At 40.9% G+C, this 13,353-nt stretch overlaps 1 protein-coding gene across 1 annotated transcript in view; it reads right to left on the reverse strand.

The window, feature by feature from the left end:
- ric1 (RIC1 homolog, RAB6A GEF complex partner 1) overlaps positions 1-13,353 on the reverse strand; it is a 70,149-nt gene that overhangs the window by 11,401 nt on the left and 45,395 nt on the right. Inside the window, exons 6-18 of the mRNA XM_080419596.1 lie at positions 10,979-11,115; positions 9,689-9,780; positions 8,786-8,874; positions 7,940-8,084; positions 7,390-7,438; positions 6,412-6,600; positions 5,608-5,817; positions 4,767-4,805; positions 4,344-4,454; positions 3,866-3,955; positions 3,312-3,472; positions 1,324-1,462; positions 1,096-1,212 (exon numbers count right to left, since the gene is read on the reverse strand). Of these exons, the coding sequence (XP_080275722.1) occupies positions 1,096-1,212; positions 1,324-1,462; positions 3,312-3,472; positions 3,866-3,955; positions 4,344-4,454; positions 4,767-4,805; positions 5,608-5,817; positions 6,412-6,600; positions 7,390-7,438; positions 7,940-8,084; positions 8,786-8,874; positions 9,689-9,780; positions 10,979-11,115 (1,568 nt within the window). The remainder of the gene's footprint in view (positions 1-1,095; positions 1,213-1,323; positions 1,463-3,311; positions 3,473-3,865; positions 3,956-4,343; positions 4,455-4,766; positions 4,806-5,607; positions 5,818-6,411; positions 6,601-7,389; positions 7,439-7,939; positions 8,085-8,785; positions 8,875-9,688; positions 9,781-10,978; positions 11,116-13,353) is intronic.

The following is a 13,353-nucleotide window of genomic DNA, read 5'->3' on the forward strand; positions in this document are numbered from 1 at the left end:
CTCGACCTTGTAGGTTTACACTAAAACATACAGTACAAAGAATCAGACCCTTCCTCACCAAAGAGTCTGCCCAGCTCCTATCCAGGCCTCGGTCATCTCCAGGCCTGACCATTGCAACTCCCTCCTTACTGGCCTCCCAGCATGCTTTACTGAAGCCCCTCGGAATGATCCAGAATTGTTGTGGCATGCCTGGTCACGAACCACCCAAACTTTTCACATCTCTCCCCTTTTTCCTTTCTCTTTACTGACTTCTGGTCGCACCCAGTACAAAACACTGGTGACTACAAGGCAATCAAGGTCATGCACCGCCTTACCTTCAGGACATGATCCAACCACACACCCCTTACTGTTTACTTAGATCAGCTAAAACACCATGGCCAATGCTCCACACACATTATAGACTTTTTTTTCGCTCCTGGCTCCCAAGCTGTGGAATAAGCTCCCACTTGCAGTCAGGACTGCAGACTTCCTCCCCCCCATTTTACGGAGCAGATTGAAAATTCACCTCTTCAGATTTCACCTCACCCCCTGGTACTCCTATTTCCTCGTTTCACTTCTTGTCACATATTTTCCTACTTATATTTTGCAGATATATGTTGGTTACTTGTTAATGTTCTTTTTTTTTTGCTTTACTTTTTGCTTGACCACAAGTGCTAAGAATGTTATTTAGATAGCATGTTGTTTAGACAGATGCTAGGTTTGACGTTTACCTGGTATCCTTGATTGTTTGAAGCACTACAGTGTTTTCTTTGCACTCTACATACAGTATGCGGCTATTTACCCTGTTGTTTGTTGACTAGGTTTCATGCTTTTCAGGTTTTCATTTACTACATATCCTGCAGGTTTTATTTTTGAGAAAGACTACTTTAGAGGATTTGGATGTGCAAGGGCTTACATCCAATCATGCAGGGAACAAAAAGCAGTTTGGTGCAGTGTTACATTACAATAACATTAGGGGGCTACCGAGTGATACTTGCACACAACTGAACCAAGGTAAATCAAAACACGATAGTCATGCGTTGCTGTGATGTTATATGATATAGTAGAACATGCAGTGCATAACAAGCATGAAACCAAATCAACGGTTGTACTCACCAGCTTCTTGTTGTTGGCAGGAATTTCTTTGTCTCGCACCTGGGGTCCCGATCGATCCCTCTGTAGCATGATCAACTGGCCAGCCAGATTCAACATAATGCTCTCAGCCATGCAGGCCTGCAATGGACAGAAACATACAGTATATGGACATGGAAATGTATAATAAGATGTGAAGTAGCAGTACAAATATCAGTATACAACGTGTGTGTGTGTGTGTGTGTGTGTTACCTGCTGCGGGGCTTTGAGCGTGATGCCAGTCTCAGTGCGTACCGAGGTGAGTGTGACAGAAACCACAAGGGCAGGGTGAGGGATGTAGCGGGACATGGACACCTCCTGAATCAGCTCAACGTTGACTGAAGGGTTAGGACTGGACAGTGAAGACAAACGCATAACCAACTATTAGAACTAGTAGAACACAACCACAGTTTAAGTTAATGGGAATTAATGGCACGAAATAAACGCTCTCGGAGTGTAGCGACCTTAACACATTCCCTGCCAGAGGGTTTTTTTTATTTTACTTCCCCCAGTGCCAGTGTTTAATTTTTTTTTACACAGGAGCCGAGATACAGGATTTTAAAGTAATAAGTTAACCAAGGAGTGAATGGAGCTAGAAATCTTTGGATCGTGATATCTCTGGTTCTGTGTGGATAAATTGAAAAAAAAAGACCAAAAAAATAAATAAAAAACGGTTATACTCGTGGATGGCAGTAAACGGGTGTATTTTTCATCAACGGTTATACTCGCGTTTGGCAGGTAAAGTGTTAAGAGCAATACGACTACAGAAGTACAGGTACAGAGATATCAGGGTAGGCATACATGGCAATAGCTACAGTAGGTCTTAGTCAGTTTTAAATAGTGAACATGGATATGTTGACGTGTGTACAGTGCGGTGTAGCAGATCTTTGTACACATTTCATGAGTAGCATGGTTGTCACTATAGTGACACAAAACTGCCCCATCACTGTTAAATTCAGAATTCTTGAATTGAATTAGCAGTTGCTAAGTCTAGCAAATACCTAGGTTACAACCAGACAGAGCGACTGAAGAAAGGTTTTTGTTTTGTTGCATTTATCCCCACTTTCTGTTCAATTTAATTGTTGACAATTCACAATGTGTATTGCGGACCTTGTCGCTGCCAACCCCCACTGTTGGCCTGGGCTAGAAGGCAAGATGGTTACTAAATGAGATTGGGGTCAGAGGGGTTAGTAGTAATTTTCTAATTGGCCGACCGGTAGTAGATTGCTAGACGGTGTTTGCCTAGCTGTTGCGTGATGGTTACATGGTGGTTTCTATAGTAAGTGTTAGACTGTCGCAAGGTGGGTGGGGCATTAGATATCCCATCAAATTACTGCATTTGCCTGGTACAGTACCAATAGAAAGTCAAAGGAGACTATGTTGGAGAAAGGGTTATAAGTGTAAGTGAGTTCTTTGTTAAAAAGTTAAAGCTAATAATTGCGATAAAGTGTTTGTTCAGTAACAAGGGTCTCCCCCATCTCTCCAGGTCAGGATACCAATTTTATCCAATCAGGAGAGATTTCACTTGTTCCAGTATCCTGTTTTTTTCTCCTGATTGGATACAAATGGTATCCTGACCTGAAGAAGTATGAAGCATGGGGAGGACCCTGAAATAATTGCTAACAGAATAGAGCACCCAAGTCTGACGTAATTTACACATCCTACCTGGTTCGCGGTTTTCCACCCCCGTTCTGAATTCCCATAGACGTCTTTAATATCGCTTCAAATAAGAACTGTGTTCCAAAAATAAACAAGTGACCCCGGCGGTTTGACTCTTATGGATATGAAGCAGACGGTGAGAAAACGATAATGTTACTTCCGCCGAATTAGTTAAATTTTCGCAAGAAACAGACTGTATCAAATATAAGTGACTGACTATCATAAACGATACAGAACCTCCTCCCTGACAATATCGCAGAGACAGTTTGTTTATTTTTGGACCACAATTCTTATATGAGACGATTCTAAGATGACCCAATGTTATTCTCCATAGAGAAATTACTTTACGAACAAGTGACGTCAGGACTTCTGTACTCTATATAGAGCTATTGACCACTTATTTTAACCAAATCATATCCCTTACAAAAATGTTAAGGCATGCATTAAAAGTTGTAGAATAATCAGGGACCAGGAGATATACTGTCAACACACTGTCCTGTGAAAAGAACAATACAAGACTATATGTGTACATGCAGCCCTACCCGTCATGCCTCCTCTCAATACTGTAAAGACAGATTGAGCAGTCGGCTCTGAAAAGGATGACCATGTCTCTGAAGACATTGAGCAGCAGTGTGTCTGATTGGAGCTTAGTGACCAAGGCAAAGGCGTTGTCCAGGTTGGATGACCGTAGGTACAACCGCAGCTAGAGAGAGGGTCGAACAGGGGGACAACAAGGAGGGGAAGATAGAGACAGGGATAAATAAGACATCAACCAAGTTGAATAACAAAAACAATAGAGTAACCACTTTCAAACTGGTGTCCCTATTTTGGGCATGTCATTAAAGGTCACAAGTTCTCAAAATGTTTCCGTTTCTGAATAGGGCTTAAGTGGTTAAATCTAGATAAATGGCATGTGTGCTTGTTAGACCTGATTTATACTTCGGTGTATGCCAGCGCCTTGCACCAAAAATAGATAATCTATAAGCTTACAACGTGTCGTGCAGCGGCGCATTGTGAGCTTGTAGATCGGCTGATTTCGGAGTGAGACGGGAAGTGCAACCATGTGTAACTAAGGCTTAATATTTCATGCTCTTACTTCTTCTTGCTGATCGATGAAATTGTAACAGGCCACCACAACAAAGTCCTTCCACCAAGCCAGTCCTCCCGTCACTGTCATGTTTTGCTCCTGTATACATAAATGCAAGCACATAAACACACATATATCGTTGCTGTCGGGCAGAAATCTTGTATCCGCATATTTCAATGCCCATCATCGTACAAGAGTGTCATGCTAAAGTTGCGAAAATACCAGATCTACAAACTCACATCACAAGTAATGCATTGTGAGCTTGCACTGTAGATCTGCTAAATCTGCTATTTTGTAAATGAAAGTCTGTCGGTAGGTTTTATATCAATATTTAACCAATCAATAATAACTACAGTGGATCCATTGGAACACAGGTTCCAATGCTTTCCGCCCAACAGCGACGATATGGGTGACAAGATTGCCATTTGAACTCAATGAACTGGGAATATAATAGACAATGTGGTCTATATTCAACAGCACTGTGTACCTGAGTGATGTTTCCAAAGAGTTTCCATTTCCTGGTGTATAAGGAGTAGTGTGCAAAGCCCCGTCTTCCTGCTACCGCCACGCACTGACCTACTGTATCTATGGCTGCAAACTGGAAAGACACACATGAAACATGGACACACACACACACACACATGCACGCACAAACATACCAATGAGAAATAAAAGGGAAAGAAAGAGGCAAGAAAGTGATTTCATTTTGTACTCATACTAAGACTTGTGACGACTCATAACTGACTACAAAACAGGTTAAAATATTTGTTTTAATTACAAATATTGCTGACACAACTTATTTACACACATACACTCACTTCAGAAGAAGGAAAATACAACAACAACAACCATATAATCATCAATACATTCCATGAAGTTAAAAGTTAATAAGGTTTATTTCCATATTTACCCGTATAGGCCAGTTGCTCTCTAGGTATGTGCTGTGAATCTAGAAGGAAAAAAACAAACAAAAATAACTCACAAAGAAATATGTCATAGTCCATTCCCATTTCCTGTGTATACAGTGTATACACATGCATATCCAGGTGCTTGTAGGATACTGCTGGCTATTGACATTAGTCTTTTTCAGGGAAGGTTTATTCAGCATGCATGTTATTTTTCAACACCTAACTTTATGTTCAGGTAGTCATACACATTCACACCAGGATGCTACAGAAAATTACCACAGTTCTACTGTGGGGCACAGAGCAGTTATGCAAGTTCCCTTGCTGGTTCTAATGTAGCAGTTATTAGAGCGCACGCACGCACGCACGCACGCACGCACGCACACACGCACACGCACACGCACACGCACACGCACACACACACACACACACACACACACACACACACACACACACACACACACACACACACACACACACACACACACACACACACACACACACATTTAGGAAAATAAAAAAATAACGTGTATAAATAATATATAAAATGTATATAAACGTAACTCATACAAGTTCCGTTTTTGATATTCATGTTTTGATATTACTTCATCCTGCTGGATTTATCCATCGCATGTACAGTATCAATTATCTAATGTTAAAGGATAACCAGGCACCATGGTGGAATCGAACCCCAGCCTCAAGAGAGGGGGGCAGGAACTTCACATTATGCACCACCCAGACAGTGCATTTGTAGATTTTGAAATCAACAAACACATTAGCATTCACAACATCTTACTTATGAATTCCACCTTAGTTTTGTATGAAAATATACCCATTAGTCTTTACCTGGACCACATGCCAATGCTTGTGCCCCAATAAAGTGCTGAGTCCCTGAGAGAGAGAGGAGTTTGGGCTGGGGGGGTGGTGCAGTGGACTGCCGTCCCGAGGGTGGGGGTGGGGGTTGTGTGTGTCAGACGAGCTGTGAGCTTGTGTGGGGTCACCACACGTCAGGTAGAGACGGTCCTCCCCATGAAGCAACACCTGCTCCTGGTTACTCTGTAAAGCAGAGAAAGACGGAAGAGATTAACCACTTAAGCCCGGTTTTAGATTTTGTTGTGCGCAGTGTGCACTAGCAGTGTACACTAGTTTTTACAGTCTGCACATGTCATTTTTTTGTTATTATTGCAAGTATGTTCATTGCTGATAATGATAATGCTTAAATGTCATATATCATGTTGCCCTAATCATAAGCTGCTCTTTTCTTTGAATAAAATAATCCATTAACTGGTCATTAATATGGTTGATGATCGATTAAGGAAAACATGCGCCTCCCAAGTATGTATGTATGTACTGTATGTAGTGTAAATATGTAGATTAGTGTAAATTTGTAGATAACTTGTTTGGCCTTTTTGTTGTTCTCCTGTTTGATCTCCCTTCCCACTTGCCCCCCCCCCCCCTTCTTCCACCCCCTCTTCTTTCTATGGAAATAACGTTGCGATGGGAGCGATGTACAAAAACGAATTTCACCAATTTATTTACCTTGTAAACCTGTGATGTGACAATAAACCCGATTCTGATTCTGAGTGTGTACACTGTAGATAGGCATGTATGGCATCATGTACATTTCACATATGTAAGTATATGACTCACTGTGCAGGGGTTAACTGTTAGGGCACTCTTGATGAAGTGAAACTGCAGTATGCCAGTCTGCAGTGAGGAGCGAGGAGGAGGAGGAGGTGTAACCATCTCTACCTCCTCACCCTCCTCTTGTTCCTCCTGGATTTTCCTCTCCTGCTTACTGGGAACCACCCACAGATGATAACCCTCTGCACCCCAGCTCTGGAAAGGAAGATACGTTTCAGTTTAGACACACAGGGCCAATGACAACAATAGAATAACAATATATTATACTATATAGTGTTTTTAACACAGTACAATTAAAGTAAACGACACGCTCACCTGCCTTAATGATTTACAAAGGTTATTCACTATGGTTACATAGATCTTATATCAGGGGATCCCAAACTTTTCAGCTTGACACCAAAAAGATACATTTGGTGTCTCCCCGGGACCAAAACTTAAAACAATACATTCTGAATTAACCATTTCTAAAATAGTGAAAATAGCCGATCTACAAGCTCACAACGCATCGCATCACATCACGATAATGCATTGTGAGCTTGTACATCTGCTATTTTAAAAAAATCGTTTAAGTTTTTTGATTTCTGAAAAAGTGTTTGTAGTAAAAGTAAAAAAAAATGATATTTCCTCACAACCCATAAAAATGGGTCCGTGACCGAGAACCCCAGCATTATATTAGCCACTTAATCTTGCAAATAGAAAAGGTCCACACTCACTGTTCATATTCATGTTTTTATTACCCCCCATGGAGAAATAGAAACGTGAATATGAGCAACCTGTGAATGCAGACCATTCTTAAAACCCTCTCGACTTCATTAACTGGACCTTAGTTGGCTCTGTACTTGTACTGCATTTTTCCGTCTACATCAAATATCTTCCCCAAAAATAGCAGTTGTGAGCTTATAGATCTGCAATTTTTGGCAAAAGTACCCAGTCAGAATAGGTAATAATACTAAGCTGTATAATAATCTGAATGAATCCATTCACCATAGAGCTGATTTTAAGGGGCTCCTTCTTGGACCCATCGGAACGATAGCTGAAGGAAAGAAAGAAAAGCAGAAAGACAGGAAATATAAAAACAAAAGAGAAGTTAACAGAAATGTGTACAAAGCTGGTGTGTGATTTAATGTTTACTTTTATTTTACAGTGATGTGTGCATTTTTGTTATGGTTAGTTGGGCAATGAGAAGAAAATAGTGACAATAGCCGATCTACAACGTTGTGAGCTTGTAGATAGGCCATTTTCAAAAGTGTTGTACACTACCATTGTACAACAAAGTATAATACAGGGTTAAGTGTGTAATCAGACTAATTGATTTTGTCAATTATAAAAAAAGTCAATAAAAATACTTTTTTTTTTACAAATTATAAATCGGTTACTGGTTCAAATATTGGTTTCGATATATTTCGGTTAATTGCCCAGCAATAGTGTGTGTGTGTGTGTGTGTGTGTGTGTGTGTGTGTGTGTGTGTGTGTGTGTGTGTGTGTGTGTGTGTGTGTGTGTGTGTGTGTGTGTGTGTGTGTGTTTCTCCACCCACGCAAAGTCCTCTCCCAGGGTGCAGATGAGGTGAGCTCCAAAGACGCTCCACAATGACAGACCACCACACTCCCATGTCACCATAGCAACACTGTAGTCAGGAGACCAGCAGATCAGCTTCACTGGGCCTGTCTTGTTGTAGATGTCTGAATGAGAGAGTTCACAGTAGAGGTTCATTAAGTTCGCCTTGACATTTAGTCTTTAACACTTTTAACAACTTTCAACCTGGCATCCCTATTTTGGGCATGTCATTTACAGGCAAACATTTTCAAACCATTTACATGGGTATTTTGAAAGTTCCATGAAAATGAAAAATTAATTGAAAATGACCATCTTCTACAGGACTACGCCTAAGTGAACTATGACCACAAGAGAGCGCTGTGGTGTAAACTCAAAACATTGGCAAACTGATGATTACTATGAAAGACAGAAAGAAATCTCTGAAAACCACAACCATACTGCCACTTGTGAGAGGACACAAAAAGGGAGGCAATGAATCAAATGTCAAGGGAGAGAGAGAGAGAGATTGCTGCTATTTTATTTTAAATCATGTTATTTCATGTATATATGTTTTTGTTTAGTTTGTTTTTTTTTACAGCAAAAGCATTTGATAGTTTTCAACATAGTATATTTGATTGCAAAATTACGAAAGAGTTCCGTTTACACATTTATTTATTCTAGAACAGTAGGCCTAGATTTTAATTATACAAAGGCAGGGGGAGAGGGAGAGAGCGCGCGAGAGAGAGCGAGCGAGAGTGAGAGAGTGAGTGAGTGAGTGAGTGAGTGAGTGAGTGAGTGAGTGAGTGAGTGAAAGAAAGGGAAAAATGTATTTGAAAGATGGACATACCTGGGTAGTGTTTTGGAGTTAGCTCCAGTTTGTGGGAGAGCTGCATTGATCCTGTGGTTGTGTCTATCATGTACACTAGCACCGAGCCACTGGGAGGACAGAAAGACAGATCAAGCATACATACAATCATAACTTTCAATGCACCATATTCACAAGCTGGATATTTTGTGCATACTGTACATTATACATCATACTCAGGGGGGAACCTCGACAGGGTAGAATATAGCTCAGAATAACATGCATAATAGATCAGAATTGAGCCTGTGCATGAATTAATAAAATTAGAGCCAATTAATTGGTTTCTACAGTACCTCAAAGATGTGTACAGTATATTTTAATGTATTTATTATATGTTGGTATCAATACAAACCTACATGAAATTAAGCACAAATTCTGAGCTAAAGAAATAAATCATGCCACATGCACTATGTTGGCCTTGTTATACTTTTCGATTTGTAGTGTCTTTGAGTATCTATATAAGTTTCAAATATTATTATCGTTATATTATTATTATTATTATTATTATATTATGTAACATACATGAGAGATTATGTACGATGGACTACAGGACATACTCTATCTCTTCTCTTATCAATTATGCAGGAAGGTCCATTAGATAACTTTGGGGCAAACTGCAACTCTGTCACAGTGGTACAGAAAGGCAGATAAAGAAAGTGAAAAGAAGAAAGAAATTACGAGTTTGAGGGAGCCAAAGGGTGACGGAGGACGAGAAAATCTTTGCCATGCTGGCAGATTGCCCAATCAACGTGACATACACACAGTCACGGTAGCCATGGCAACCACAGGCTATCTCACACGAATGCACAGGCATAGTAAGACAGTTTGTAAAGATGCACTCGAAAGCACAAAAACCCACATATACAGTAATGTACACACACGTACCTGGCACAGCCAAACGCCATTAGCCTATATTTGTTGTTGACAGCCACACAAGTGCCATCGGTCACATCTGCTGCCCACACTCCCTGTAGCGGCTGGACACACACACACACAAATATATTTAACCACTATATACTTCGTTATTTAATGCCTAAATAACTAATATTTGCATGACTTGCCATCTGGACAGCTAAAAGCGCTTTTTTCACCAACTGCCTGAGTCATGTTGGTGTATGTGTCACAGTACGTTTGGAGAACCAGTACGATTGAAGACAGAGCGCTCGTTTTTAGGCACGGGGCTTCGGGGCGATGCGGGGCTTTTCGAGACAGGGTTTATTAGCGAGGCTCGCGAGGAGGAGGAGCTCCTCCTCCTTCTCCTTCTCCTCCTCCGTGTGTGTGTGTGTGTGTGTGTGTGTGTGTGTGTGTGTGTGTGTGTGTGTGTGTGTGTGTGTGTGTGTGTGTGTGTGTGTGTGTGTGTGTGTGTCAGGGAGAAACTAAAACAAAAGCCAGCAGAACACAATAAAAGTATCTTAACAGTCCACCTGATTCGAATGCTATCTGCATTGAATGGGGAAATAGGCGAGTTTATTAGACCTTTGAATGGGCGAAATAGGCGACCTACTTACCTACCCACGATTTATCAGACCATTCATTGGGTGTTATCAAGACATACTAACCTACCAACTGACATGACTTAATAGTTCAGTTTAGGTTTCGCTTTTGGTTTTGGACCCTGACGGAGGCGCGCAGTCACAGGCGAACTGTCACCCCGTGAAGGACCACAGAGGGAGCTAAGGCGACCGAGTTGCCGTCCTGAACGGTGTGACGTTCGCCTGTGCCTACTCAGCGCCGTTTGAGTTATGTACCGATAGGCACAGAATCGTAAATATTGTTGTGCGGACTGCTCCGCCTCCAAGTAGGTCAGTAGCTCCTGAATGAATGGTCTGATAAATCGCGGGTAGGTAGTAGCCTATTTCGCCCATTGAAAGGTCTAATAAACTCGCCTATTTCCCCATTCAATGCATTGATAGCACTCGAAGCCGGTCACACACGCGCGCACGTGTGTGTGTGGTCGCGGCAATATATGCTTGTGCACAAGCCTGGCTTGTGGCTCCCTCTAGTGTTGCTTCTACAGAATTGCTGGGTGGGTGGTAAAAACGAGCGAGCCTTCTTCAATCGTACTGGTTCTCCAATCATACTGTAACATATGTGTAAACGCATTTGTAATGATGTATGTGTGTTTCTGTGTGTGTGCTAGCTCACATCAGCGGCTAAGTGTGTGTGCATCCTTACCTCTGCTGTTATGGTGTTACTGAGTGGTGTGACGAAGCCAAGGCGCCCGTCACTCAGGACCACCGCGAAGCCATCCAGGGTCACACAATACTCCATACATCTGATATGTACTCCCTCCAGGTCTATGGATGGACCACCTACAAAACACACGTACACACAGATTCAAATGAACCAATGTGTCAATAACGGAGACATCCGTACTCACGATCAAAAGTTTAAAAGTCTTTAATAAGCCGCAGCAGCATTAACCCATTAAGACCTGGAACGCATCCGTGTCACTTTTTGATTTGAGCTAAAAAAGCATTATTTTACACTTTGGCTATTCAAAAATAGCAGATATACAAGCTCATAGCGCGGCACCGAGTCCAAGAGGAAAATAGCAAGAGTCGCATTCTCCGGTTTACTTCCCGTTTCTGCATGACGTAGGTGGACACCTTTTTAGGAGACAGGAAGCAAGTTGGAGTCTATTGATTCCAATGGAAGAGTGAACGTGAACACAGCTTCTGAACCATTCTTTAGCTCCATGGTCACTGAACTAAATATTGGACCCGATCGTCACAAGACACAAAATATGCACGATTTTCATACTAAAATGGCTTTTTTTTTAGTGACACAAATTAGGAGAAAATCTACTTTGTTATCGACGTTTCTCTATCCCAGCAACACACTCTCGCGAGATTTGGGAAGATATCTGAAGGGTCCATCTCGGTCCATCTGCAGTCGACAGACGAGACATAGAGGGCTCTGTCCCTTATATTATATTTTATTATTATATTAGATTTTAACTCTATGCTCTGTCCCCATAAGATGTTCTAAAAACTGATAAACTGAGATTCTATTTGTGAATGTAGTAGACCTACGTGAAAACATTATGGACATTTCAAAAATGAAATATTTTTTTTGTTCCAATGCTCAATAATATAAATTTCCATTATTAAATGTCTTGGTTGATGGGGTATGATTTGGGAATCATGACATTTTGCTAAACATAACATTCATGCTAAACACATTATAGTCTATAGTGGTAAAATATATACCTTATAAATAAAAGGACCTGTTACAATGTTGAGCAGAAACAGGAGCACATCTAGCATAATAAGACTGAATAATACGTATGTGTTTGTTGGGGGAATTGCATAGGTTTCTTAAAAGCATCTTTTCCAATAACAGTTTACTTTCAAACATGTAAAGCATTTATTTTTCTTTAATGAAGAAAATACACATCCATATGACGTTGTCAGCCAGGGAGAGGGGAGGAGGAGGAGGGTGGTGGGATGGTCGGGGGAGAAGACAATCACACCTACTTAGGAGACCATTTGTAGGATTTGTGTACTACTTCGCCTCTAGTGGCTCCAATGGAGAATGTGTATCTTCCTATATTAACAATCTTTGACCGAGTGCCACGCTACGAGCTTGTAGATCTGCTATTTTTGAAAAAGAGTGAAAATGAGTGCAAATCTTTGAATATGTATTATTTTAAAGCGAACATTCTTTAACTCAAATCTTTGCTTCTGGGGGGGGGGGGGGGTCCCTGGAACAAAATATTTTGAGATGGGGGTCCGCGGCCAAATTCATATAATTTTGGGGGTCCTTGACATGACAAAGTTTGAGCACCACTGACATAGAAACGTACGTTTTTTTCAGAATACTGTTGGGATTTAGAAGACCTTTGTAGAATCGGCTTCGGGTCTTTTTTTTGGTAATAACTTTTTATTGACATTTTTCCTTTTTTCACAGAAAGTTGTAACATGAATGTATTCAATTAAACAAACTGGAATAAAATAAATCAAAAGACATACAATACAAACAAAAACACAAAAAACTAAACACAAAATAATAACAAATAAGGGAGGGCAAGCGGCATATTACAGTGACAATACTATAGACTCACACACAGTTAAATATTCATACATACAAATAAACAAACACATAAGAGCACATCAGAAGTTAAATTGTAAAAGTACAACCGGGGCTTTCCAATCTATAGAATCACTTCCCTTATAAATCAAGGTAGATAGATCCTTGGGCAAATAATCTATCAGTGGCTGCCATATATCCATGAAGTTATTTTCCTTCCCTTTTATTTTAGCAATGAGTCTTTCCCGGCTTCGGGTCTTAATGGGTTAATAAGCCACAGCAGCAGTAAATGACGCGTTTCGGCCTGTCAACCATCAGACTGTCGAACAAGAGCTGAGCTCTGTCAGCACGTCAGACTTGGCAACACAGGCCATCACACAGGCATTATCACTTTATGTATATATGACTATGATTACACTCCCCTGCTGCTGCACTGGCACTATCACTTGTGCATACACTTACATGTTTGATATCCGCTGCTAAATGATTTCTCTCCCCTGCACAATAGAATGTGATTC

Source organism: Gymnoscopelus braueri, assembly GCF_963280865.1.
Source record: "Gymnoscopelus braueri genome assembly, chromosome: 22".
NCBI lineage: Eukaryota > Metazoa > Chordata > Actinopteri > Myctophiformes > Myctophidae > Gymnoscopelus > Gymnoscopelus braueri.